This window comes from Podarcis bocagei, assembly GCF_964188305.1.
Source record: "Podarcis bocagei genome assembly, chromosome: 1".
Lineage (NCBI taxonomy): Eukaryota > Metazoa > Chordata > Lepidosauria > Squamata > Lacertidae > Podarcis > Podarcis bocagei.
In genome coordinates, this window is record NC_138125.1 from 140,721,110 (window position 1) to 140,747,674 (window position 26,565).

General features: G+C 43.4%; 1 protein-coding gene across 5 annotated transcripts in view; it reads left to right on the forward strand.

Moving 5' to 3' along the window:
* The window catches only part of ERBB4 (erb-b2 receptor tyrosine kinase 4), an 833,408-nt gene that overhangs the window by 779,512 nt on the left and 27,331 nt on the right, over positions 1–26,565 (forward strand). For all 5 annotated transcript variants that reach the window (XM_081196711.1, XM_081196710.1, XM_081196712.1 and 2 more), the window contains exons 21-23: positions 16,285–16,440; positions 18,251–18,326; positions 23,530–23,676. In XM_081196711.1, coding sequence (XP_081052837.1) covers positions 16,285–16,440; positions 18,251–18,326; positions 23,530–23,676 — 379 coding nt within the window. The remainder of the gene's footprint in view (positions 1–16,284; positions 16,441–18,250; positions 18,327–23,529; positions 23,677–26,565) is intronic.

Genomic DNA, 26,565 nt, shown 5'->3' on the forward strand with positions numbered 1-26,565 from the left:
CCATCCCTAGCCCTTCCAAGCACACACACACACACACACCGAAAAAGTGAAAGGTGTTTTTGGAGAGGGCAGGAAAAGCTGCAAAATGGGCAGAAACAAAAGGTGCTGGGATGTTCAGGGTAGGGGTCAGATGGGATTACCATGAGGAATTATAGAATATACATCAAGCCATCGTGTCCACGATGAAGACATTGTGTTGACTCGGTTTGATATATTGACGATAATTTCTGATTAAATCCCATAAGATTCTACATTCATGCCCTTTTGCCTCTACTGCCCATTCTTCTTCACGAGTCACGTGCACACTTCGACAGACAGGCAGGCGTCCTGGGTCATCTAAAGACTATGGGCAGTTTCTTTGATGTAGCTTTTCTTATAATATTTACCTTAAGATGTTAATCTTGGGGCCAGGAAGCAGATCTCACATGAAGGGGATAATGGTCGCTGTCCTGGCCATCCTCCTTATCATATGTATTGCTTGTTTATTACCTCCGGGGTTGCCAGATGCTCTTCTTTGTAGTTCTCAATTTGTTTACCCCAGAAATATCTGTGCTTAATTAGTTTTAGTAGTTTAACTTTCTCCCGTGGGTTTGTGGAAATGCTCAGAAGAAATCTGATTGGTTCTTATGAACACTCTGTAAAAAGTTCTTTTGTGAATAAAAACGGCCTGGGCCAGGGGGCTGTGGAGAGACACGGACAAGCACAGAGAGACACGATTATACGCACCCTTCCCAGAGTCTTGCTGGTTCAAGCCTCTGTGTGTATTCTTATTAATCAGAGTTCAATCCTTCCTTTACTTTGCAAACGCAACAGTTCAGAATGTGGAAAGGAAGTGAGAAAATGAGCATTTTACTTGTTCGTTTGGCAGCATTAAGCTTAAAAGGAAAAAACAACAACAATATATTGGAATATAGTCATCCTTTAGGGCTGATCTGCACATTCAGAGAAAGCAAATGGCCAGGCCTCACTGGGGCAGCACTCAAGAATTCACTCTGGACTTTTCTGGGGAAAGCTGCAATGTTTGTGCTGATGGCATGTTCACCATAGTGCGACACTGAATTTCATCCTTAATTATTATTTTTTAAATTAACTTCTGTAGCATTCACAGGTGAAAAGCAGGGATGTGATACCATCAGTGGTATTTGACTAAGTCCTGCTCAGAGAAGACCCACTGAGATTAATGATTAAAGTTAGCCAAATCCATTAACTACAATGGCTCTACTCCAACTAGGACTAGCATTGCATACAACTGTAAAAGCTATGGGTGGAATTCAGCTGCACACTAAGGCAATCGCATTCCTGGTTGCCAGGAAGAATGACGCCCCTCTCCTCGTTGCCTGCATGCTGCTCTGAGTGTTCCCCCCTCAAAAAAAACCCAAGTCAATTTCAGGGGTGCATGCAGGGAGAAGAGGGGGGAAGAAAAAGAAAGTTTAGCGATCGTGTCATAAAGCAACAGTAATAAAACAACTGAAAACTGAGGGGGGACCCTGCAGGAAACACACCAGAATTGGGGCTGCATTTTCATAAAACATCCCAAGCGAGTGAGTTCCACAGTCCGAGCATCACTAATGAGAAATCCATGTCCTTCCTGAATGACATGGAGCAAGGCCTCTTCTGATGGCTGTAACGTGTGGGCAGGTTCATGGGGCCAGAGACGACCCTTTAGATATTCCAGCTCCAAACAGTTTGGAGGTTTAAAGGTAAGACATGGCACCTTGAACTGGCCATGGGAATTAGTTGAGAGCCACTTGGATTTAATGTTGGAATGATACAACAGAACAAACAGGCTCCACATGTCCTAAAACTCCTACTTATAGAACGCAGCTATGTCAAAGGAGAAAAATTGTAGCTTGGTGTGTGGGGTTTTATTATGTGGTAGAGCATTCACAGATGATACTGTCTCAGGAGGGCTGTGCTTTACATTTTCCTCAGTGTGTTGCTTAGTATGTTTTGCCCAAATTCTGTGGGGTAGAGCTAGGCAGACTGCTTGACAGATGGTATTCAGAGCTATGGTCATCCAACAAATCATATATATGGCTTCTAATTAGGGGTATGTGGAACTTTGTAATTTTTGCCCTGATAACTTCCCAAACACAGTTATTTCATCCTTTGAGTAATTTATATGGATGTATAATTTTTTCCAGTCCCCCAATGGTTGTTTTGTATCTTGCACTGTGCATGCACAATGGACCTAGATGTATATACTTTGCTATTCAAATGGCTTGCTTTATGTATCCAGCCATTCTAAATAGTGCTCATTGTATCTTCCATTCAAGCCACAAACTGGCTAGCTATTGTGCATCCATCTGGTTTTGATCATCATTGTCCTTACTCAAAGCAAGAACAAAAATATTGCTCTATCCCTGCTCCTGAGGCAGACTCGATGGCATTTTTCAAAATCATTGCACTATCACCTTTGATTCTAGTCATCACGGAGGCACATTAATAAATATCAAATATATTAATAAACATCAGAAGTTGGATGAAGAGACCTCTAAGGAAGCTGGCTATGGTCTCCATAGACAGAGAGATGTAATTCTTGACTTTATCAACCTGCCTATTTGTTTCCCGAATCCCATTCCAGGACCCAACATGTCGCCCCACCAATGGAAAACAATGCCTTGGCTGGGGAGGGCAGGGTATAAATAAAAATTATTATTATTATTATTATTATTATTATTATTATTATGAGTCACAGACAGCATCACAATTACAACCAGAAATAATAAATCAAACAGAATGTTAATTAATTGTGATGTAATTGGGATGCAGTCTGTGACTCAGAATGAGAAACAATTTTGGGAAACAATATACAATGAAATGAAAAAAATGTTCAGATATTCATTCAGGAAAACATCAGAAGGTTTTCTATAGGGAATAGTACCAGGAGGTCTAAAGGAAGAAGAAAAGACATTAAATTTATACGCAACAGTAGCCGCATGGCTATTGATTGCGAAAAATTGGGAAAGTGGTATTATACCGACAAAAACAGAGTGGCTTGCCAAATTATTGGAGTATTACAATATATCCAAAACAATGAGAGAAATTGGAAGGATCTCAAAGGAGAAGTTAGACAAGGACTGGAAGGTGTTTAAAGGAGACTTCCGCTTGAGGCGCCACGGAAGATGGCCGACAGTACCATCTCTCCAGCTCCCACGAGGCAATTTAGAGGCTGAGATGGGAGTAATCAGCCTCTCAAATTCTTCCCAGTGTAAGGGAAGATGCAGTCTCATTCGCGGATGCCCAATAAACCACCCCCAAGTTCGTAAAGAAGGAGGGGGTGGGGGCACTGGATGGAAAGCCCCCGAGGGAGTTCGGATCTCCTGGAATCTGTCCCCGCGAGCGCACCAAGTTCCATTTCTTAAGATGAAAAATTGGATATAAGTTTTGGACATGCTTCAAGCAAGGAGGGGAAAATTAATCTGCCAATTAAGCCAGCCACTGAGGTGCCAAGAGTGACGGAGAGGAAGAAAGAATAACATCTAAGAATAACATCTAAGCCGGTACGTTGGAATGGAATGGAAAGGGGGGGGGTAAAGTTTTGGTGGTTTTTTTTACCACGATTTATTACAATACTTGACAACCCCACCCCCCCAAAGAACCATTTACATTATTTATAGCAAGTGAGATGAGAGAAAATAAACTGTGTGAAAATAACAATACTATATAACTAAAGCTTTTGTTCTGTGAAACGCTTGGAAGAAGATAAAAGACTCTCCAAATATGGATATTACAAAGGAGCAGGATCTTGCTAGCTGCTGGACAGATTTCAAAAAACTTTGGAACGACTGCAGAGATAAATAGTCATAGGGGAAGGTGAGCTCTTAATTTGTTAATATATCTGCACTTCAAGTCCGACTTGGCAAATCTCCACTGGAAAGGCTAATGTTTGACGCAACCGGTCTGGGAAAATTAATGAGTAAATGCTTAGATTTGATTTCATCCGAACTGAGAGAAGATGGGGTCTGCCAGCGGCGAAATGGACTTCTGGATTGATTCGGCATAAACACCAGCGTGTGAGGATATACTGCAAACAATAGGCTTACCAGCTGCAATAGTGGGAGAGTCAAGCATACTAATTTCACACAGAAGCATATCATTGTTTACTTCAACTCGCCTGTGGAAACAACTCAGAGGCCATGAAAGAAGGAAGGGTAACAACAGGAAGATTTAAAGGAACTATTCGAAATTCAAGGCAGTAGAGATACAAGATGATCAGAGCCCCACCAAACTTGAAGCATGGGAAGTCCCCCCCCAAATTTATAATTTGGCAGAATATTTGGACTATATGATACGTATTTGTAGAATTTGGAATATTTAATGTGATTTGATTGGATTGTTAAAATGGAAAATTTAATAAAAATATTTTTAAAAAGGAAAGTGTTTAAAGGATACTTGCAAAATTATATTGAAAAATCAGAACTCCTATTAGAATAAACAAGTTCTGTTATAAATACTGAAATACTAAATATTATGGATAACAATGTGTAAGAGAAAAAGAAGTAGAAAATTGGTTTAAAAGTGTGTGAAAGAAAGTAATAGAAGTGGAAAGAAATTGCACTTGAGTAGAGTGGAAGTCTAACACAAGGGTGGGGTGAGGGGTGAGGGATAAAAGGGGGGGGGGAGAATGTTAATTAATAGAAATAATTTATACCAGTCATAGAATTTGAGTTTTCTCATGATGGAAGTGGTGTATCACAAGCATGATTCGTAAGGGAAAACAGTCACTTTGGAAGCAGAGGGGTGGATGCAGAGAGCTCCTTTTCTTTGCAAGGGGGTGGGGGCTGGACAAAGAGAGAGGCCAGCGTGAACTGAAGGAACTAAAAGCTGCATTAAACTGCACATTTTAATTTGTTTAAACCCAAATTAATTGAGGAGGAATGGAACAAAAAATGGAACAGAACAAAGAAAATCCTTTCATCCCTTGGCTGTTTTGCCTTGCCTGGAGAAAAAATTAACTATAGTCCTCAAAGTAACTCTAGATTGACTTTATCAAAATGAATAGGATTATTAAATTAAGTGGTTTGATAATCGTAGCTCATACTACCTGGGGTAGTTTGACACCTAAGGAAATGGCATAAATTTATGTGTGCGCATGATGGGTTTTAAAAAATAATAATAATCCATCATCTTTTACTCCAGTGAACTATTTCAGACAGTTACTGCTGCAAAAACTGTGTTCAGACTTACCAGCACAGAATCTAGTTCTGAAATACATAATCCAAAAGAATTGCCAGAAAACTTGAAAATCTTTGTTTTCATTCAGAATCAGGGTGAGGGTGGGGAAGTAGGTTTCCCGCCATTATGTGTCACGTGACTTTACTTGCATACACACTTGTGCTAAAAAGTCTGAAAATGGAAGTGAAAAGAATTGGGGATTCTGGGTGTATCAGTGCCACTAATTCTAGTAATTCTGAACCTTGAAATGCAGAAGGATTTTGTTTGGGAGTGGGATTCAGGAGCAAGTCTCCTTTCAGTTGGCTGAGGACCCTTCATTTGTATCAAAGTCATTCAAGTACCTAAAACTAATATCTTTCTGATGTCCGGAGTGGGCAGATTTTCAGACGTGCCCAACTTCTACAAAGATCCAAGAATCTCACACCTCAGCCGAAGCTCCCTGATCCTGCAGTCATATGCTTGCAACTAGGAGTCAGCCTGGACAGCTCAGTTGGTTAGAACATGGTGCTGATAACACCAAGGTTTCAGGTCCAGTCCCCAAATGGGACCACTGCCTATTCCTGCATTGCAGGGTATTGGACCTCAGGGTCCCTTCCAACTCTATGGTTCTATGTCTCTGGTGGATCGTATACACTTTTGGATGCAAAGTGACCTCATCTCATGAATGATAAATAGGTGAGTAGCATTTTCAGAGTTCCTACCTCCTGGCAAATAGAAGGGGAAGAAATGGAGGCAGTGAAAGACTTGACTTTCTTGGGCTCCATGATCACTGCAGATGATGACAGCAGTCACGAAATTAAAAGACGCCTGCTCCTTGGGAGAAAAGCTATGACAAACCTAGACAGCATCTTAAAAAGTAGAGACATCACCTTGCCAACAAAGGTCCGCATAGTTAAAGCTGTGGTTTTCCCAGTAGGGATGGATGGAAGTGAGAGCTGGGCCATAAAGAAGGCTGATCGCCGAAGAATGGATGCTTTTGAATTATGGTGCTGGAGGAGACTCTTGAGAGTCCCATGAACTGCAAGAAGATCCAACCTATCCATTCTTAAGGAAATCAGCCCTGAGTGCTCACTGGAATAGATCCTGAAGCTGAGGCTCCAATACTTTGGCCACCTCACGAGAAGAGAAGACTCCTGGAAAAGCCCCTGATGTTGGGAAAGGTGGAGGGCACAAGGAGAAGGGGACGACAGAGGACGAGATGGTTGGACAGTGTTCTCGAAGCTACCAGCATGAGTTTGACCAAACTGCAGGAGGCAGTGGAAGACAGGAGGGCCTGGCGTGCTCTGGTCCATGGGGTTACGAAGAGTCGGACATGACTAAATGACTAAACAACAACACCTTGTACTCACAAACCACCATAGGCAAAGTTATTGGGGTAGGTTACTTATACCGTTCTACGACATGGTGATTTATCCTCCTTGAACTACTGCATCTGCCTGCGATGGGACATAAATTGTCCTTTGTAGCAACTGCTCAAACAACATTTGCTGATTAACAGTCTATAGGACCTGAATTCAAATATTAAGGACAAATGGAAACTAACGGCTAATACTAAGTTTCAAAGTAATAATGAGAAAGTGATAAAAATAAGTCTAGTACCTAAGAAGATTCAGCACACATAATGGAAGGCTCAAACACGTATCTAATAAATTGTGCTACTTTTGCACTGGAAGGAAAGGGGAGGGAGAGGCGGCTTGGTTTGCCAAGCACAGTTTTAAACTCAGCCAGAAGGAAATTGCAGAAGCAGCAGTGGAGAAATTCTTACTTCACCGAAAATCCAAACCGGAGAATATCTGGTGCTGCTTTAAACAGCATCCTGCTTGTTTATTACCAACAGAGAGAGTACGCGGATAAAGGGAGCTAAAAGCAGGCCCTCACAAATGCACCCCCCGCTGGCAGCAGCTCCATTGTGTGGGGAATAAGTGGCCAGAATCCCTCCCATTGTCTCAAGTGCCAGTGAGGCTTGATTGCACTTGCTTGCTTTCTCTGCAAACCAGGGAAGGCTGCACTTGTATCTGTTAATGTGGAAGTTGCCTTATTAATGGGCTGCACACTCCATTGATTTTTAATTAATTTCTAAAGAGACACAAAGGATAACTACTGCAGCCCACAGACATCTCAACACTTAACTGCAATCCACATCTCTATTGATCTGCTGCCCGAGAAGCAGAAGTAATCCATTTTAAATACACTTCTTGGAGAAAGTGCATGCGGTACACAATGCACTCCCCCTGTTGTAATTGTATTGGCAAGAGGTCAATGGGGGAGGAGGGACATAACAGCAGAGCAGGGCGGCTAGTATTCCGCTGGGCTAGTCAGAAGAGCCTTTGCATGTGGTTAATGTTTCAGGAAATCCACATTATCTCTCTTCTGGGTAGATCATAACTAAATCATTAGAAAGATGGTACTCGTAGCTCCCTTACAGGACAGAATTATAAGATCCTGGTGTTAGAGACATATTTTTGCTCTCCTAATAATCCATGGTTATCCCTCTGGTTTTTAAGAAGAAAATATTATTATGTTATGTTATCTAGCTCACAATGCCAGAGTTACAATTTATACTGCACACACACACACACACACACACACACACACACATATATATATATATATATATGGTTGCATAGTTTCATTGCATGTTTTCACTATAATTGCTGTTCTAGTATTGAAGCCATTCTTCCTGTTAACATTCTTGACGCATCCATTTCTTACACAGATGCAGTCCTTTTTGACATTTCCATAGTTTTCATGTCTGCCTCTGGTTTTAAATTGTATATCTTAATATTTAAATATGAGTAGCTACATTTGTTTTTGAGATAGTAAAACTATAACTAATTGTTACAAATCACGGAATTTCTAAATGCTTCTGTATCGTTTGTTGAAATAAGGCTGACAAAAGGTCCCTTTGTCTCTGCAGTGCCTTCTGCCTTCCCGTCAGTTCTCTTGCCCACTCCAATTCTCCAATTCTGACCCTCAACCTTGTATTCCTCCTCTACATTCCCTGTACATTCCCATCACAGTTCATTTCCTTAAGGCCTTGGTTGTTGTTTTTTCCTGCACTGCCTCCATTTGTACAATTTATTGACAGTCACACTTCCAGAACCATGTATCATAATAGTATGGAAATCTGAAATTGTATGGCAAATAGTCTTAAGCTGGTGAACTGTGTTTCTTATTGCATGGCTGTGCAAATAGCTTCAAAGCTGCAGCAGCATAATCCTGGACATGTCACTCAGGAGTAGGTCCTCAGCAGTCCCAGGTTAGCAGTCGTCTTCACACCAAAAACACGCGTCCAGAAGGGGAGCCCCGCATCCTCCTCCGGTCGTGTGTGGTGACCGCTCTGTCCCCAGGCAGCAAATGGCAGCCTCTGCAAAGGATGCGGTAAACCTTCATTCTCCTTTTTGGGTGATTCTAAACCAGTATCAGAATACAGAACATTTTGTAACTTCTCCAAGTTTGGCACAACATCTCCTTTGGTAGTGTGGAATAAATTAATTGATTTCTGCACCAGAGGGAAGAAATTATTATTTTGTTATATCTGTTATTTTGTCTGACACTGCTCTTTAAAACACCCTAGTGGTGTTCAGCTATCATTCAGTGCAGAATCTGTTCAGATATGTTTTGTCAGGGATAATAGCCACTTCAGCAGTAAATGTAGATATTAACAACCAAATAGTGAGAAATGGCAATAATGCTCTTACACTTTTAATCTCCCTAAAGATACTGTTGTCTCTGGAATATCCCATTTGAAATCTCCACCGCTTGCTGATACTTTAAGATGAGGGTTAGTTCATTTAATAAGAAATCAAAAATTCTGGGCATTTCAACCCCCCCCCCCCGTTGTGTTGAATTTTGTCCCTATGTATTCATATTACAGGGACGGGGGTGGCGCTGTGGGTTAAACCACAGAGCCTAGGACTTGCCAATCAGAAGGTTGGCGGTTCAAATCCCCGCAATGGGGTGAGCTCCCGTTGCTCGGTCCCGTTACTCGGTCCCTGCTCCTGCTAACCTAGCAGTTCAAAAGCACGTCACAGTGCAAGTAGATAAATAGGTACCGCTCCGGCGGGAAGGTAAACGGCGTTTCTGTGCGCTGCTCTGGTTCGCCAGAAGCGGCTTATTCATGCTGGCCACATGACCCGGAAGCTGTATGCCGGCTCCCTCGGCCAATAAAGCGAGATGAGCGCCGCAACCCCAGAGTCGGTCACGACTGGACCTAATGGTCAGGGGTCCCTTTACCTTTACCTTATTCATATTACATATTAGAGTGTGCCTCTCCAGGCTTCTAAGAAGACCTAGTGACCACTAGGATTGGACAAAATGTAGTGAATGCAAGGCCACTCTTTCCTGATGATACTGGAGTGCCTGTTTCTGAAAGGCATTTTAGATCAGGACATCAGTCTATGTGGAAGTGTGCTGTGAAGGGAACAGGTGGGTATTCTCCATTTATCCCTCCTATACCTTTACCTCAGTGATTATTAACTAGTTTGTCCCAGAGTGGGATAAAACTCTCTTTCTCTAGTCCATTCTACTGGGCAATAGAAAATAATCAGAGGGCATGATTTTACTCAGAATATGGGTCCCTTTTATTCCTTAATATACAGTGGTACCTTGGTTTAAGAACTGAATTTGTTCTGGAGGTCCGTTCTTAACCTGAGGTACCACTTTAGCGAATGGGGCCTCCCGCGCTGCCGCTGCGCAATTTCTCTTCTCATCCTGAAGCAAAGTTCTTAACCCAAGGTAATATTTCTGGGTTAGCGGAGTCTGTAACCTGAAGTGTCTGTAACCTGAGGTACCACTGTATATGTCACAGAAATCTACGGTCGTTTTTTTGGCCCTGATAACATCTGCTCCTGCTATCTCGATTGACCAGGGTTAATCCCTAATATCTGGCTCATGCTCTTGATTTATTTTTATAGAATAAACACCCTCTTGTCCTCTAAGTCAGCAGAGGGCAGGCTGTGGAAACTAAACCTTGGCATGAGAACAGGGCTATTTGCAAGCATATTTCTATTTTCATCTAGCAAGTGCTATCAGGAACGTGGCGGTAACCACTTCTGTGTTTTAAAAATAATTTCAACATTTGATTCAAGATCCTTACATTTATAGTTACATGTCTAGAATGGTGATATCCCTCTGATTGTATGCCGACAGATGGTATTTGCAAGGGAAAGCGCACAGACATGGGAAGAGCATCTGCTTCCCTCTCACACGGCCCTTTTGCTAAGCAGCCTTTAAGAGATTCATGAGGCACCTCTCAGTTCTAAAGCACCTCTCATGGCACAGGGGAAAGTCTAGCCCAAGAGTCTGTGAGTGAACAAGTCCTGATGAGGAGTGGAAGGAAGCTGCACGACCTCAGCAACCGCGCAGCAAAGGGCGTCTCCTGTCCCGCAGGAGCATCAGCTTTTATGGAGGAAATCAGTTCCGCATCACATTGCTGCCTGACTGCTTCTTCACTCCCTGAGTATTACTCTGCTTCTATGGCACTCCATAGGTGGAGGATATTTTAAGTAGAGCTGCGTTTAAATCTGCCCTTCTCTTGTGAATGAAACTTCTGTTTATCTGCCTATTCTCACAGCACTTTCTGTAGGTGCTCGGTTTGGAGCTTCCCTTGTGAGGTGATAAAAAGGTAAAGGACCCCTGACAGTTAAGTCCAGTCACAAACAACTGGGGTTGCAGCGCTCTCTTTACTGGCTGAGGAAGTCGGCGTTTGTCCGCAGACAGTTTTTCCCAGTCATGTGGCCAACATGATTAAGCCGCTTCTGGAGAAACCAGAGCAGCACACGGAAATGCCGTTTACCTTCCCACCTATTTATCTACTTGCACTTTGACGTGCTTTAGAACTGCTAGGTGGGCAGGAGCTGGGACTGAACAATGGGAGCTCACCCTGTCGCAGGGCCTCAAACCGCTGACCTTCCGATTGGCAAGCCCAAGAGACTCAGTGGTTTAGACTACAGTGCCACCTGCATCTCCTGTGAGGTGATAGGGTTGCCATATTTCAAAAAGTAAAGACCAGAACACCACCCAAAAGTTGTCGAGTTTTTGTTTGTTTGTTTGTTTGTTTACAAAAATGCAATTTTTCGATTGACTTGCTTAAGATCTAGGACAAAGCGCCACCTTTCAGAAGTTCCTCCCAGATGTCAGTTCCACCTCTGAAAGCCCAGTAATGTCCGGGAAAATCCAGGTGTATGGCGACCCAATGAGGTGCCCATTGGTGGCCAGCTGGCCTGCCAGCCTGCCTTTTCCCCATCCAGTAAACATTTCTGCAACCTCCCTGGCTACCCATACTTCCTGAAGTGAAAAGGCTCATGGGAGGAGTCACTTTCTGACGTCTTCCTCTGGGCTTTCATTGAAGCAAGGCCACCCAGGAAGGCTGCACAGAACAGAGAACCGCTGAGATAATTTGTGGCATGAAAGAAAGGGCACTCGCAAACATCCCCTGCCACCACAAAAGTAAGGCAAGTGTGACAAAAACCTGATTTCCCACCTCACCCACCTCTGATACTTTCCCCTCCCCTTTAATAATATTTGAATGCAATTTATTTCCCCATTATTTGATGGAGAACAGAAAAATTTTCGCTGCAGCACTAATTTTTCTAATTTTAAGAGGGGAAAATTAGGAAGCCATTTGTTCCTTGCCAGGTGCTAGGTGGTGTTTTAGTTCTATTTCCTTTGTAGGTGGAATGAAAGCACGAAACAATGCAATAACACCAACTGTAAAGTGTTTCATTATGTAGATATAAAGACAGCTATTGTAATTAATTGATTGCTCCTGTTCCTGCTAAGGTTCCAGAGAGACTTCCTCAATGTGCCTTTTGTTAAAACTGGTTCTAATGTCTGCTCGACTTCTTAATGTCTTTAGGCTCTGTTTCAAAGAGTGATTTGATGTTAGAGGAGTTTGGCAGTAATTGCCCTTGTAATGATATCCTCAGCAAGGAAAAGCTTGTAGTCATTGTGATAAGGGGGGTTATCAATTGTAAGGTCAGGCCGATTCCAATGTGAGAGTGGTGGGGGGGTAGAGGTCTAGTTTTAACACTTGGGGCACTTCCTTGTTGCTCATATTGTCTCATATTAAATGGCGACTTTTCTTAGGTTGGTGCCAGTGCCCAGTGCATGCCAGCTTCTCACTGAAGGTGCACCTCATTCTTACCCTTGAGAATACAGAGCATGTAAGAGAAGGAGGACCTTCCTCTCTATTTCCTCTCCAAGAGTCACAGTCCTCTGCACATCACCTCTGGGAGCAGGCAGTTGTTCAACATTTCTTTCTTGTTTATTTATTTATTAAAAATTGAGCTTCTTCTGCTATGATACAGCGATAGTTTCAATTATTTTGTGCTACCTCTTTGTAATTACTGGGCTGATTGCTGTGATTACTGTGGTACCTCAAGTTACAACAACTGCCTCAGGTTACAAACACTTCAGGTTACAAACCCTGCTAACCTGGAAGACTGCCTCAGGTTACAAACACTTCAGGTTACAAACCCTGCTAACCTGGAAGAGTTACCTCGAGCTGAGAACTTTGCCCAGGATGTGAACGGAAATTGTGTGCCAGCGGCGTAGTGGCAGCAAGAGGCCCCTTAGCAAAAGCATGCCTCTAGTTAAGAACAGTTTCAGGTTAAGAACAGACCTCCAGAACAAATTAAGTTCTACTGATATTGCTGGTATTTTGGTATTTTGTTCTGGTTGTGCTTTATGGTTAAGACTAGTTATTGATTATATTCTGAATATACCGGTAATATCGGGAGTTGCCTATACACATTTTAAATAAATAAATTCTGCTGCATCTCTGTTTTGTGATTGGCAGTAAAGTACACAAGCACTATAGTCACCAGATGTACTATATATTTTAGATTAGTTACATGCATGTTTATATGAACTGGCTTCTAGTGGTGTTTCAAACTCGCTGTCCACTATGGTAAATTTCTTTTGCTTTGAGAATATGTCTTCTAGTTCTTAAGTATTTGTTTTCACTCTGTGAAATTCAATTTGCTTACTGTGTTTATGATCCTTATATACAGTTAAATATAAGTACATAATACCATTCCTATCAGGCTTGAAAAGGTCAAATGAAGCATCCGGGAAATATATATCTGAATTCTACATATCCAGAGAGCATCATTAGGTATCCTTCTCTACCTTCATTTCGTTTTGCCTGATATCGTTTGAGTTTTAATACAAAAAATTATTTTCGGGTATATATTGTGTGTGCTCAGCCACTCACAAAACACCTTAATAGGATGGTGAGAGGAAAAATCAATATGTAGTTTACTGTGACTATCCTTAAGAGGATATAGTGCTAAAGTGCTTACTATCTGCCACGATCCTGCAAAACCAAAACCAAAAACCCAGGAAGCATTTGCTGTGAAGTGTCACCGTGGAATTTAGCAAAGCGAGCCCAGTCTCCTGCTCACTGCAGCTGAGCCACTGGGCTTGTTGGTGTGGGTGGCTTCTCAACTCAGTCTTGGCCTTTCCGAGTGCCCTTAGGCATGCACATCTCATGTTCTTGGGCAGCTTGCACATTAAGATGGTGGTCAGATTTCTTCCTGCACCACCATTTCACTTCATTTCCTCATTGTGCAACGGGAAAGAGGATCCCCTTTCTTCACACACAGCAAGGAAGCTGAGAAAGGAGAGTCTCTCTCTCCCGGTGGTGGTGGTGGGGGGTTATATGTCTTTTGGCCCTGCCCTCTTTGGACCTTGACCCTGTTCACTGGCAATTTGTGGTCTCCAACTACTTTCCCCTGAGAGAATTTTACCCTAGGGAAAAACATTCCACCACCCCTCATGTAAGCCTTTGCGAAGTTAATAAGTACGACTTAAGGTTAATGAATATTGCCTTCACTGGAAAAGCACATGTATGTGGTGAGGAGTTCAATTTAATTTTGGAAATTCCAGTTCTGCATGCTTATGCAGTGGTTGCTAACTACTACAGTATGTTTTTGGCTGCTTACCCAGCCCCTGTTCCTTTCCGTCTCACGGGGCTTGCTCTGCATAATGTTTGGGTGAACTGTGGCCTCATTAGGCGGAAGATTCTTCACTCTTTGGGATTTCTGTCATGTTAATGCCTGTGCTCGGCCCAGGTGCCATCTAAAGCAATCTAGTGTTTTATAGCACTCCCCAGTATATACTGCTCATAATCATTTGACCCTCTGTGATTTATTTGCCTGACTTTTTATTTTTATGGCTTTGGGTGTAATGTCAGAAACTGTTAATCCTTCAGTGTTCCAGAGCTCTGATGTTTCACAGCCAGCAGCATTGATTTGCAATTGGCAAGAGAGAATGTGCTTGCCTCGGCCAGTTAAAGCCTATTTGAAAACAATGCTGTGTAGTCTGTGTCCAAAGAGGTTTTTTTGTGTGTGGGTCTGCTTCCAAACCTCTTCACTGTCAGCTGCTACAAAATCTATTGTAAATAGTAAAAGCCCCAAAAGGAGCAGTTTGCACAAGACATCCTATATAAATTTCAAAAATGTTCCATTCAGACTTCACCTCCTACATTTCCTAGGTTAAAATCAAATGGTTTTATGGCCCTTGGTATTTTGAGCCATGACACAGCTAAAATTTCCCCATTCTAATGCTCATATAGGCATATTTGTTTTTTATTAAAATCAATCTTTGGTGATTTTATTACTTTGTTACTTTTAATTTATAACAGCCATATGAAACAGGGGTAGTTTGGCTTCCATATTACAAAATATGCATTGAGAAATGGAATAATAAAATTATATACAGCTATCTTCTCATTTAGGCCACAGCCTGAGTCAGAAAAATCTGACTGATGTCTCTCATGGTAAATACTACATTGCGCACGCGGCACACACACACACACACACACACACACACACACACACACAGAGCGCACCTTCTGAAGTCCACCATTGTGAAATAGCTACCAATTTCTAGGAGCAACTTTATTAGGAGACCAGTAAAACAGCACATTAAAATATTGTCCCTGATGGCGGTTTCACTACAGGACCAATTTGCTAATGAGCAGAAGGGACTTTTTCATAAAGACCAATTTAAATTTCTTACTGCCCATATGGTATCTGTGCACTCTGGGAAACTATCAGAGCCATTCCAGATACAGCCTTGTTACTAATAGGTTTTGCTCTAAGCATAAAACAAACACCAAGTCTGGCAGCCCAAAGCCATGGCCAACCCAATCTATTTTTATTCAGCATGGTGCCATTTCCTTTCCTGTGTCACTGGAAAAATTAATGGACCTAACTTAGTCGTGGCCATTCATCCAGAAACAGAGTGCTCTCAAAATAACCATGTGAGCATGCCGTATTTTATCAGAAATAGTCAATGGAATCCTTCATACAAAACTGGAAGAAGGGAAGTTGGGGATCCTCCATGGTTTCCTCAGAGAGACGGTTAACTTAATGCATAAGGGCTCTTGACGGAAAAAGTGGGAAATATGAAAAGGATGATGGCCATCTTGGCAGGACCTTTGCTTCAGTGCTGACACATTTCACTGAAGGCATGCCTGTTTTCGAGATCAGCTGCCTGAGCTCAAGAGTATAGTCAAAGAACTACTGCAATAGAAAGATATCATATACAAACCAATATGCTTTTATATGGGCATCTCGCAGCTCCTTTGTTTTGTATACATCAATGCTATCGGTCCCTGTTTTATGTCTGTAAAGAAAAAAATAATTTAGAAACCCAATAGAAATGATGATGTGGGGGAGAGAAATATAAAATATCTACAAAATCTAAGTCCTAATTGCAAAACTTAGCAGTTTGTGAAGGGAAACACAGATTACTGATGGGCAAATCCATCTATTTCTGGTCTATGCCACTTTATCCATAATTATGTTCCTTTCTAAAAAAATCTCAAAATAGCATTTAATGCATATTTCATGTGTATTTTGTCTCAATTTACATATTTACATGTTTGTTTTGGTATGTTTAAACTGCTGAGAACTGTGCCACAATATTCAGAGACAGGTAGAATCAGGGGAGGCAGCTACTGTAAGTTCTGATCCACACATTAGTCCAAGAGCTGGGAATGTTTCTAAGGTGCATGTTGTGCAAATGTTTTACAAAAGCAGGACCTTAAAAACTGTTCTCAATTTAAAAAAAACCAAAAAACTTTTTGCTTCTTAGGGAATGATGTACCTGGAAGAGAGGCGATTGGTTCACAGAGACTTGGCAGCCAGGAATGTCTTAGTGAAATCACCAAACCATGTGAAGATCACAGACTTTGGCTTGGCCAGACTACTGGAAGGGGATGAGAAAGAGTACAGTGCTGATGGAGGAAAGGTGGGTGTTGGATTAAATCCAGGATTTGAAAGGGCCTTGATCCTAAGCCTGTTTCTTGATAAACCTTTGGGGAAGGTGAGTTTCATGGCCCCCATCTTGATACCAGGGCTGCCCATCCATGAGACAAGGTGAGACAACTGCCTCAGGTGGCAAGATCCACAGAGGCAGCAGATCCAGTCTCTAAACAATGCATTGCCAGCTTCCACAGTGGCAGTGACAGTTGCATTGCGCTCCTTGGAGGTTGGATCTGCCCCCTCCTTAGCAGTGCCCCCCATGCCACCTGTTGGCGAATAGGTGCTACTGGTCTCCTCCCACCCCTAGGGAGGAAATGATGGGAGCTGCTCTGTGGGGTTTCCTGGGCTCTGTACCCACCTCATGTGATTCAGAGCAGGGGCCACCCCAGTGATGGGCTTAATTCCCACGTCAACCGTTGGGTAAGGTTGATTTGACTCCTCCACCTGTTCCCGATATAGATCTTCACTCACCACTTCTACACTAGTGAGGGGGTACCATTTTGTGACTTGCCTTGGGTGCTAAAATGTCTTGGTCTGGTCCTGATTGCTACCATTATAAATCTGAGGAACCACAACTGTTTCATAGTATTCTGTTGCAGGGATGCCATAGTAATCCAATATTACAAAGACAATTATCCCATACCTTGATTGCGTCCAATTCATTTCAATTTACTTTTCATTGGGAAAACCAATTATTGGTGTCAGGGCATGCAAATAAGGGTGACTAGACATGCAAATTCTTCTGCAAGCTGAGCTGGAGTGAAGAAAAGAGTAGCAGACTGATTGGATGTTTGAGTTACTATGGAACCAGCAGTTCAGTACATATCCCATTGAAAGTATGGAATAGCTAAATGGTATCCATTTTGAAATGCTTGTTCCTGCCAATGCACATCTGATTTATGGCCATGGTTCCTGAAAGCAAAGATTTCCTTCATGGAGGCAGGAACAGAAAGATAGAACACTTCATAGAAGTAAAGGGATGGGCTTTGCACAACTCCTATTCCAATGAATTCCCATCATCTACTGTGGGATTTAAAAATGTTTCTCCTCCATTGTTAATTTTCTGGAAGAAAAATGCATATAGTTTTAGACAGTCCACTCAGGGATTTTTATCTATGTTTTCCCTACAAATCTGCACTTCAGCTCACAATAAACAGCCAGATTTCCTTATGGCAGCACTTGAGACCCAAGGCACTGTTAAAGAGAGAAAGAACATTCAGACAATGAATAGAGCTATAATTAGATTGTAACTGATAATGTAAACCGTTAGCATATGTTTATTTTCTGAGCCTCACCATTGAGCAAGGCCAAATGATGCTCCTGAAATCACTTGTGGCGGAGGAAGAGGAGTGTTTGGGGAGCGCACCGCCCCCGGCAGCGCAATCCCAGTGGGGTGCCATCACGGCTGCCCTCTGCCTACGCGGGGTGCCACACCTCCGCAGGTGGCGCACCACACCCCCAGGATGCACGCCCCGCCCCCAGGACGTGCACCAGCCCTGCCCCCTGGCAGAGCAGAGGAACACTGAGCTCCACCGCCAATTGCTGAGCGAGGAGGGACAAGGCAGGGGGAGGTCAGTACGGTGCAGGCACAGTAGCAGGAAAGCGCCTGGACCAGGATGAGCTCCCTCCTCTTCTCCCCTCCCTGTCTCGGTAAGCACCAGTGATGCTCAGCACTGGGAAGCCAGATGAGAACCCACTGACCACGGCTGCCTGTAATGTGAACTGAAAACCCAGGTTTGGAGCAAATGTCCTTTTTTACACTAATTGCTTTTGCTTGCTTTCTTTTGTCACCCTAGATGCCAATTAAGTGGATGGCTCTTGAGTGTATACATTACAGGAAGTTCACACATCAGACTGACGTTTGGAGCTATGGTAAAACAAAAGCCTATTTGTTTAATTCATTACTTTGTATCTACGCATGGAGCTCTTCTAACCTGTTTCTGACATTTATCTTACTTACTTTAGTACAAAGGAGGAGGAAATTCAGTGGCTGGACTCATGAGCTCCATGTAGAAGCCTCAGGGCCTGACTACATGTTCCCTTAAGGAAGCAAGTAGCAATTAGGTTGTGGCTTTTTGAAAATTAAATACCAGGCATGAAGGAACATTGCTATCAGCACCACTTGGTAACATATCCCACCTCTACCATGCACAGCCGTGAGCTTTTTTTTGGTGGGGCGGGTATCAAATTGCCACCAATGGGAACTTTCCATGGCAAAAGCTAATTGCCATATGGAAGGAGAAATGTTTATTTAGACTGCAGCTGAGGAGGGAAGGCTTTAACCTCCCCTCCCCACAGGTGTGGTGCTGGTAGCAAGCTCCCTCTCTGCACACCTGGCATTAATTTTTAAAAACTTCATTAACCTAATATTCAGCTAGGGCATCAGCTTGGAGGTCTGGTCTTTCCTGTCTTCCAGCAGGTGAGAATGACTTCTGTTTGAGACGCCAAAGAGCCACTGCTGCAAGTTAGGACTCTTGCTCCTACCTAGCTAGATATGCTATAAAGCAGTGTTTCCCAACCTTTTTTGGGCAAAGGCACACTTGTTTGATGAAAAAAATCTCGAGGCACACCACCATTACAGCCCCGTGACGTCAGCGTGCAGCGTCGCGCCGGGAGGGACGCACGAAAGTGTAAGTTTCAATTTTTTCCCCTCCCCTCCTGTGTAAAGGGGAATGCACTCTGCTAAGTAAAGGCACTTGCCACAGCAGCGTCAACTTCACAGCACCCACCGGCACCCAAGAGAGAAGGGGTCTCAGCAGCCCTTTTGCCAGGAAGAGGAGCAAGAACGAGAGGAGGAGGAGGAAGAGGAAGAGAGTCCCCCCCAAAAAAACATTCTCCTTTTGATCTTCCTTATTTGCAATTCCTCATTGCAAAACAGCGGTTGATATACAGCTGATTTTTTTGTTATTACAGTCCCCACCCCCTCACCTAGAAAAACACCACCTGTCAATTTTATTATTATTATTATTATTATTATTATTATTATTATTATTATTATTATTATTATTATTATTATTCCCCGCCACTCTGGGAGGCTGAAGCCCTTTAAGGCTTCCTTCTGTCCACTCTCTGTGAATTACCTGCCCGGAGCGGGTTTCGGGGGGGGGGGCGCTGCTGCCGGTGTCCTCCCCGTCGAGTCTCGCCTTGCCCGGCGCGTGGCAGCCACCCTTTCCCACACTCTGCCGGCTGCGCTGCCAAGCCCCGCGGCTCGGCCTGTCAGCGTTACCGGGCTCGGCGGGCGGTAATTCCCGAAGAAAGCCGGCGGCGCTTGAAGAGCTGGCAAGCCCCCATTTGCATGTCTGTTTTCCGCAGCCCTTGGAGAGGATTAAGTTCCCTCCTTCCTGCCGGGGAACCTCCAAGCTTTGGGGGTGGGGGGGAGGAGTCAGCAAAGCGAGGCAGGAAGGAGAGCGCGGCTTGGCTGGGTGAGCTTTGGCAGGGGCAGGGAATGAGAGCCGCGAGGTGGGCGCTGCGGGCGGAAGCGCTGCGGGCGGAAGCGCTGCCCGCCGAGCTCGCAGGCAGCCAGGCAGGCAGACGGCGAGAGCCCCGCGCTGGGCGGCCTCTCCTCGCCGCCGCCGCCCCGCCTCTCGCCGCCCGACTCGCCCGCCTCCCTCCCACGGAGGTAGGCTGGTGTGCCGTGGGAGGGAGGCGGGCGAGTCGGGCGGCAAGCACACGCGGGGCAAGCACACTGGGCTGTCGCAGGCGGAAGGCCTGCGCATGCGCGAGGTTTTCGCGCCTTCCTCCAGTAGGCCGGCCGAAGCCAGCGGCGATGGGATGTGGGAGCTCGCTCGCTCGCCGCCCCGCGTGTGCTCGCCGCCGCCGCCCCGCCTCTCGCCGCCCGACTCGCCCGCCTCCCTCCCACGGAACACAAGGCAACGTGTGCCGCGGAACACCGGTTGGGAAACACTGCTATAAAGCGAGTCCTTGCCCTGAGCTTTGTTCCACACTTCCTCATCTGTTGGTTCTCTTCAAAAAGAAAAATCTGAATAGAGTTGTTAAGTTGTTTCTGTGAAATATTCCAGACTGTAATGCTACCTTCACTGGTGTAAGCAGCAGGTTAGTAGCAGTGTGGCGCATCATAAAAACAGTTCTTTTCTGCTTAGCTTAAGATATATAGAAAAAATGCTGGGGGCCATAGTTTTCAACACACCTTAGAAAAGCTAAGTTGAAAAGCTGTGAATGTTTCTGGGTGTTGTTGTTTTTTTTAAAAAAATGGCTTATGGGAATTTTTGTACCATAAAAGGAAATTTATTATAACACAGAACAAATAAAGTGAGAGGGAGGATTAAACTGATAGGTAAGCAGACTGATCATTATGGGATCCAATTGTACTTCCCAAATAACCTTACCATTTGTAAGAAAGGTTGAGCGCATGAGGAATCTCTGAAATCCATAAACAGGGAATTAGTTTAATTTAGTTAATTGGAATATCAAGCTCAATTCATTGGCACCTGTCTGGCTGTTTGCCTCCTGAGCTCTTCCAGCTGCTGCTGGAATGATTCCCTGCCCCTTGGATAGTGAAACCAGAGAGAATGAAGCCTGCAGGAAGCAATTAAAATAAACTTGGTCATCACTTGCTCTTGCAAAAGGTATTTGCAACAACAGTAGTACAATCACTCGTGTGGTACTAGCTGAAATCTTATTAGGATGTGATAGCAAAATATTTGGCTCTTCAAACTGGCTACCTTTATTTTCTCTTGCGCTAAGAAAAAAAAAAATGGACATTGGGATTTTATATACAAAGACATCCAATGGCCTCTTTTGTGATATATGCCTCTAGTTAGCAAAATAGCTGTGTTCTCTGAGAAGGATTAACAACACTACAGAGAAAGACCTCAGCCCTGGAACCTTTGAAGTAATGCAGGAGGTCTCAGGTGGGCAGCCATACCCAATGCATCTCTACTCAGAAGTTAAGTCCCAGTAAATTCACTGAAACTTACAGCCAGCTAAATGTGCGCATGACAGCATCTGTAACCCTATGGTCTCTTTTTGTGACTCACTTTTTTGTTGTAATGACTTGAATGTGCTTAATAGTGTGTAATTGCTAGTTTCCTATTTCTAAATGCACTGAGTTTTAGATTTACTTCCAGTTGTGGTGTTTTAGTCTACATCGTTCTCATTTTTCTAACCTAGTAAGATTTGCATGCATGCATGTATCTTTAATTTTGATGACGATATCAGTCAGTCAAAGAACAGCAGCCCAGAGGAAGCGTGAGGCTGAACTCAGTGGTTGCCCCACTGCTGCAAGTGAAGCCCTGCTGCTCTTCTGCTGGCCAGCTGGGGTGGGATGTTGGTGCGTGATTTCCACTCTGCCAGCTCCATATGGTGCCCCAGAGATGCCTGGATCCGATGCTGAAATGTGTGGCTAGAGGGGGGGAAACGCCACATGTTTGTACTCTATGCGCTATCAATGGTTGTGTTACCTGCCCCTCTCCTGGCTGGAAGTAACAACCTGCAAGATATGATTACCGCACTGGAGGCATATTTTAAAAGACCTTTAAAATAAAAGAATTAAAAAAGACCAAATAAGGAAGCTGCTGGGACAAGAGGGTAGTTTTGATATTAAACTAGGTCTTTGGGGATTAAAAAAAAAAAGTTACTTACGGCTTTATGTGTGTTATTTATCTTCTTTCCCAGCTGAAAGAGAATAATAATAATAATAATTTTGAAGACATTTGAAAATAGTGTCCCAGTTACAAAAACATTGCACTGCCATAAATCATAAGGCATTTCTAATTATATATGATATAGACATGCATCACACACTGTCACTGATTTTGAGTGACATGAAACATAAAAATAGTATAACTTTTTTGCTTTCGGGGTAAGGTAGAGAAAATGTGCTATTTTAGAAAATAGGTTTTTCTCTCTCTTCACAATAGAAGTTTCTTTGGTGTAGGTGGCATTTATTTTTTTTAACTTTTCCACATTTTAAAATATTGACATAATTTTTAAACTCCACCCCTGCAAATCATTCTAAATATTTTCCCCTTGCTGATATGCAGTCTTCTTCCCTTAAGTCCCAGGTTCTTAAATGATGAAAGAATCAAGTAATATTCCTTTGGCTCTGCTGAGGATTATAACAGCAAACTGTAGGATCTCTTCTTTGGTCTTGTTTTTCCCCTGGGGTTCCCCCCCAACTTTTATATACATTATCTTTTATGCATTGAGGGAATGTGTTTCAGCTTTGAACCAGGGCTGAGGGACCTGTGGGCTCTCCAGAAGTTGTCAGCCCAAACGCCCATCATCCCCTGCTATTGGCTGTGCTGCCTGGAGGCAGCTGAATCCTGTTGGAGTCCAGCACCTTTTTGTATACCAAAGGACCATGCAGCCATTAGTAGTCCATCCAGCTCACTATTGACACACTGCCTGCAGCAGTTCTCCAGGGTGTCACACAAGGGACAATCCTAGTCCTACCTGGAGGCTCCTGGGCTTGAACCTGGGACCTTTTGAATGCAAAACATATGCTCTATCTTCATCAAGTCACGTTGCAGTCTGGGTACCACAGGTTTCCCATTTCTGCCTTAGACTAGAATAAAAACAGCTAAAAAAATACACTTTGGCCACAGTCCCCCGAGGAGCTACTCAAGATCCTAACTATTCATTCAAGGAGGCTTTGTCAAGACAACTTTCTAGTAGATTGACCCCAGCAGCAATAGGAGAACAGAGTGCTGGGATTTCTTTACAAATCCTTTTTGCATCAGTGGAAACTGCTTTTCTCAGTTTGCCATATGAAATGCTGGAAGTCCACCTGATCCAGTGTTTGATTGTGGGCAGGAAGAGCACCAGTGCTCACAGAGAGCTCCATTTCCTTGCACAGGAGCATCCTCTACCATGGCGCGGGGCAGGAGGTGGCAGTGGTGCTTAAACACGTGTGGAGGGACACTGGTATTGCATTTTCTCTAACAGGCCTCATGAAGGAGCTCTGCGTTGCATGTTCCTAAAACAAGATCACACATGAACTGGTGCAAATCCCACTGTAACCTTATATTGGCTCAGATAAATAATTCCTAATGTGTGTATATTCATGTTTCAAGTATGCATTCATTAAAATGTGACCATTGCTTTTCTGTTTTAGGTGTCACCATTTGGGAGCTTATGACCTTCGGTGGAAAGCCCTATGATGGCATCCCAACAAGAGAAATCCCTGACTTGCTAGAGAAAGGGGAGCGCTTGCCACAACCTCCGATCTGCACCATTGATGTTTACATGGTGATGGTGAAATGTGAGTATTTCTCGTTGGGCTGTAGCTCTGTGCGGATGAGCTGTATTGAAGCGTTGGTCTGCCACAGCTTGCATTCATCAGTGTCGTGAGTCCTCTGCAATACTGCTTGCCGTTTTGAAGCATTATATTCAGGAGGCTACATCAATTATGTCTAAATATTACACACAAGCCTCACACTTGTGAAGGATGTGAATCTGATGGAATACGCTTGCATTAGCTTGGATTCTTATTGCCAGCAGATAGTATCAGACATTATTCCTGTGAAGTCAAAATTGTAGCAGACAAATTGCTGTCATTTCCATAACAATTGATTTGTTAGATGATAGCATTTCACGTAATTACGGTACCCAGGTAGTCACCTATTAAAGGTTCTAAAGGGGTGAAAGTTGACTCTAAATGACATAGTGAATAAGAAATAAAATCCAGCGTGTTTTATTAAAAAAAACTTGGATTAATATGAAAAGACTGAGCTTTTGGGAGGAAGTGTTCCAGTGTGGAGAGGCACTGATATTTTAGTTGCTAAATATGCATCTTTAAGGGCAGGGGGAGAGAAGAGTTGGGCAAGAATCCCGAGCAAATCATTATTATTTGTGCTATTTGCAACTGGATGCTCACCAACAGATCTCCCCCCCCTCTCCCAATGTGCACATGCTAGAAAGTGTGACCCTGAAGCTCAAGCTTCTAATTTAAAAAGAATTAGGAAAGTCTCTGTGGTGTTTCTGACTTAATTTAAATGAGATTAACACACAGCCATTTCCTCCACGTGGGGTTTGGTGCTCGTGTGTACAGATGAAAACATTAAACTAAGAGTACGAAGAAGCTAATCCTGCTAACCGCTTGAGCTGACAGGCTGCTGCAGCAGCACACAAGAGCTTTGTTGGGGAAGGCCAGGAATCCTACCAAGTTCAGCATCACCAAAGAATCACAGGGAGGGAACTGTGCCATTGCTGGTGGATGCTCAGTCCCCAACTTGCTGAGTCATGACTTCCTTCTGCAACGGCATGCAAGGTAAACAAAATTAGCATTCCGAGTACTTAATTGTAGAGGATGATGACCTCATAACAAGACTTTAGGACATGAGGCAAAACCATTGTTGAGGGCACGTAAACCTGAAGCCAACCTGAAGTCCTTCCTGTATATGCGTAGCTACATCACAATCATTCTCAACCACCAGAAGTCTAGCTGTAGCAGTTAAAGGTTGGAGAAATATTTACGCATAATCACTTACTGTGTTGTTGTTTTCTATAGAAGCCTGGTTGGTTTTAAGGTCTCCAAGGTCATCCTCACAGAATTCATGCTTCAAAAGTGCATTATCTGGTTTGGTTGGGAAGTTTTGCTCCTTTGTATTTTAATTGGCTGGTTTAGGATGTAGGTATATGTGGTCCCCTGGGAAGAGATCACACATGTTCTGAATTGCATCACACTTTTGAAGTCTCAGTCACAGGGGTCAGAACGGTGGTTTCCTCCCCTTTGAGGCTTGACATACAGGCCTGGTTGTCATGGAAGCAATGAACTTTTTTTCCTCTGCGCTGCACCAGTTCAGATTGCAGATGGAGATCCACATGCAATATACTTCCCTTCTCATTGAATACTTTCCCTTGCTTTTCTGGTGTTCTTTGGTCAGGGAATTACCATATTTCATATGGAGGAGCGTTCATGCAAGAGTCCTCACTTGCAATTTGAAGTGGAACAAGGCAGGCTCAAGTTAACCTCAGGCCTGTAGTTGTGCAGGCTGGTTCACATGTGTGTCTGCACATTTCCTCTATGTGTAGTGAGATGCTTGTTACATGTGGTGAATAGTTTATGACCCCAGAGCCATGTGTATATATCCTGCTCATGTGATCCACTCACCCCTCTATTGAGGGAGATGAAATGCAGGGCAGGATCAGTGCATATACAGGCAAGCACATACCAGCTCTGCAGTTTGCCTTATGCTTTAACATGGGGGAAGGGTGCAAGCACACTAGAATCTCACGCTAGGGCCATATGTGAGCCAGCTCATGATCTCTGGATGTGATTCTACACTGGAAACCATTTGGCAAGATGCTCAAAGCTAATGTGGTGTTGTACTAGTCTCATCCTGAGTTGTACGTACGACTTCATCACTAGCAGTCAGGTGTCACTCACAGGTTCTAGGTATTTAAATGGGGAAGAGTGGAGGTTTCAACAGATAAGACCCACTTTATTTAGACTTCCTGCCAAATGATGACAGATTCCTCAAAAATTGCTGATGCTATCTTGGGTGGAAGAGGGTTGCTCTGAGATAAACTAGTGGCTGTTGCGGAGCAGAATATACTTATTAGTGATACTTTGTGCCCTCGGTCATGCAGCAGAGGAGAGCCAGCTATTTTCAGAGAGCCTTTCTCTGAACCAGCAAAAAGAAAGATAAGAGGAAACAAAATGCCATACTATGAAAAATCAAACATGTCTAGGTAGCGGCAGCCATAGTAATCAAGCAGGCTTTAGATGCACAGATGTATTTCTGCCATGTAATCAACACTAACAAATGATGCCGGGGGGGGGGGGGATAAAAAAACTTGACAGGTATATCCAAGAGCTGTCATATTTAATAGCCATCCTATTTTATGCTTCTGGAAATCTTGGTTTCCTCTCTACTGTTTTTTTTTTTTTTTTTTGAGATAAAGAATTCTCCATAGTATAATGGGGATCATAATAAATGGAACATGAGATGTAGATAGGATTAGAAACAATTGGGACCTACCCAGCCATTAGCAAACCAGTGTGGCTGCAAGTGGGGTTCAGAAGCTGTGTGATGTGTTGGTTTTTCATAGTACTAGGACACCTGTAATGAGTGACAGTAGCCCCTACAGCTTACCCCACACAATCTGCATTATAGTGTGCCATAAAGACGAGGCAGAGATGAATAAA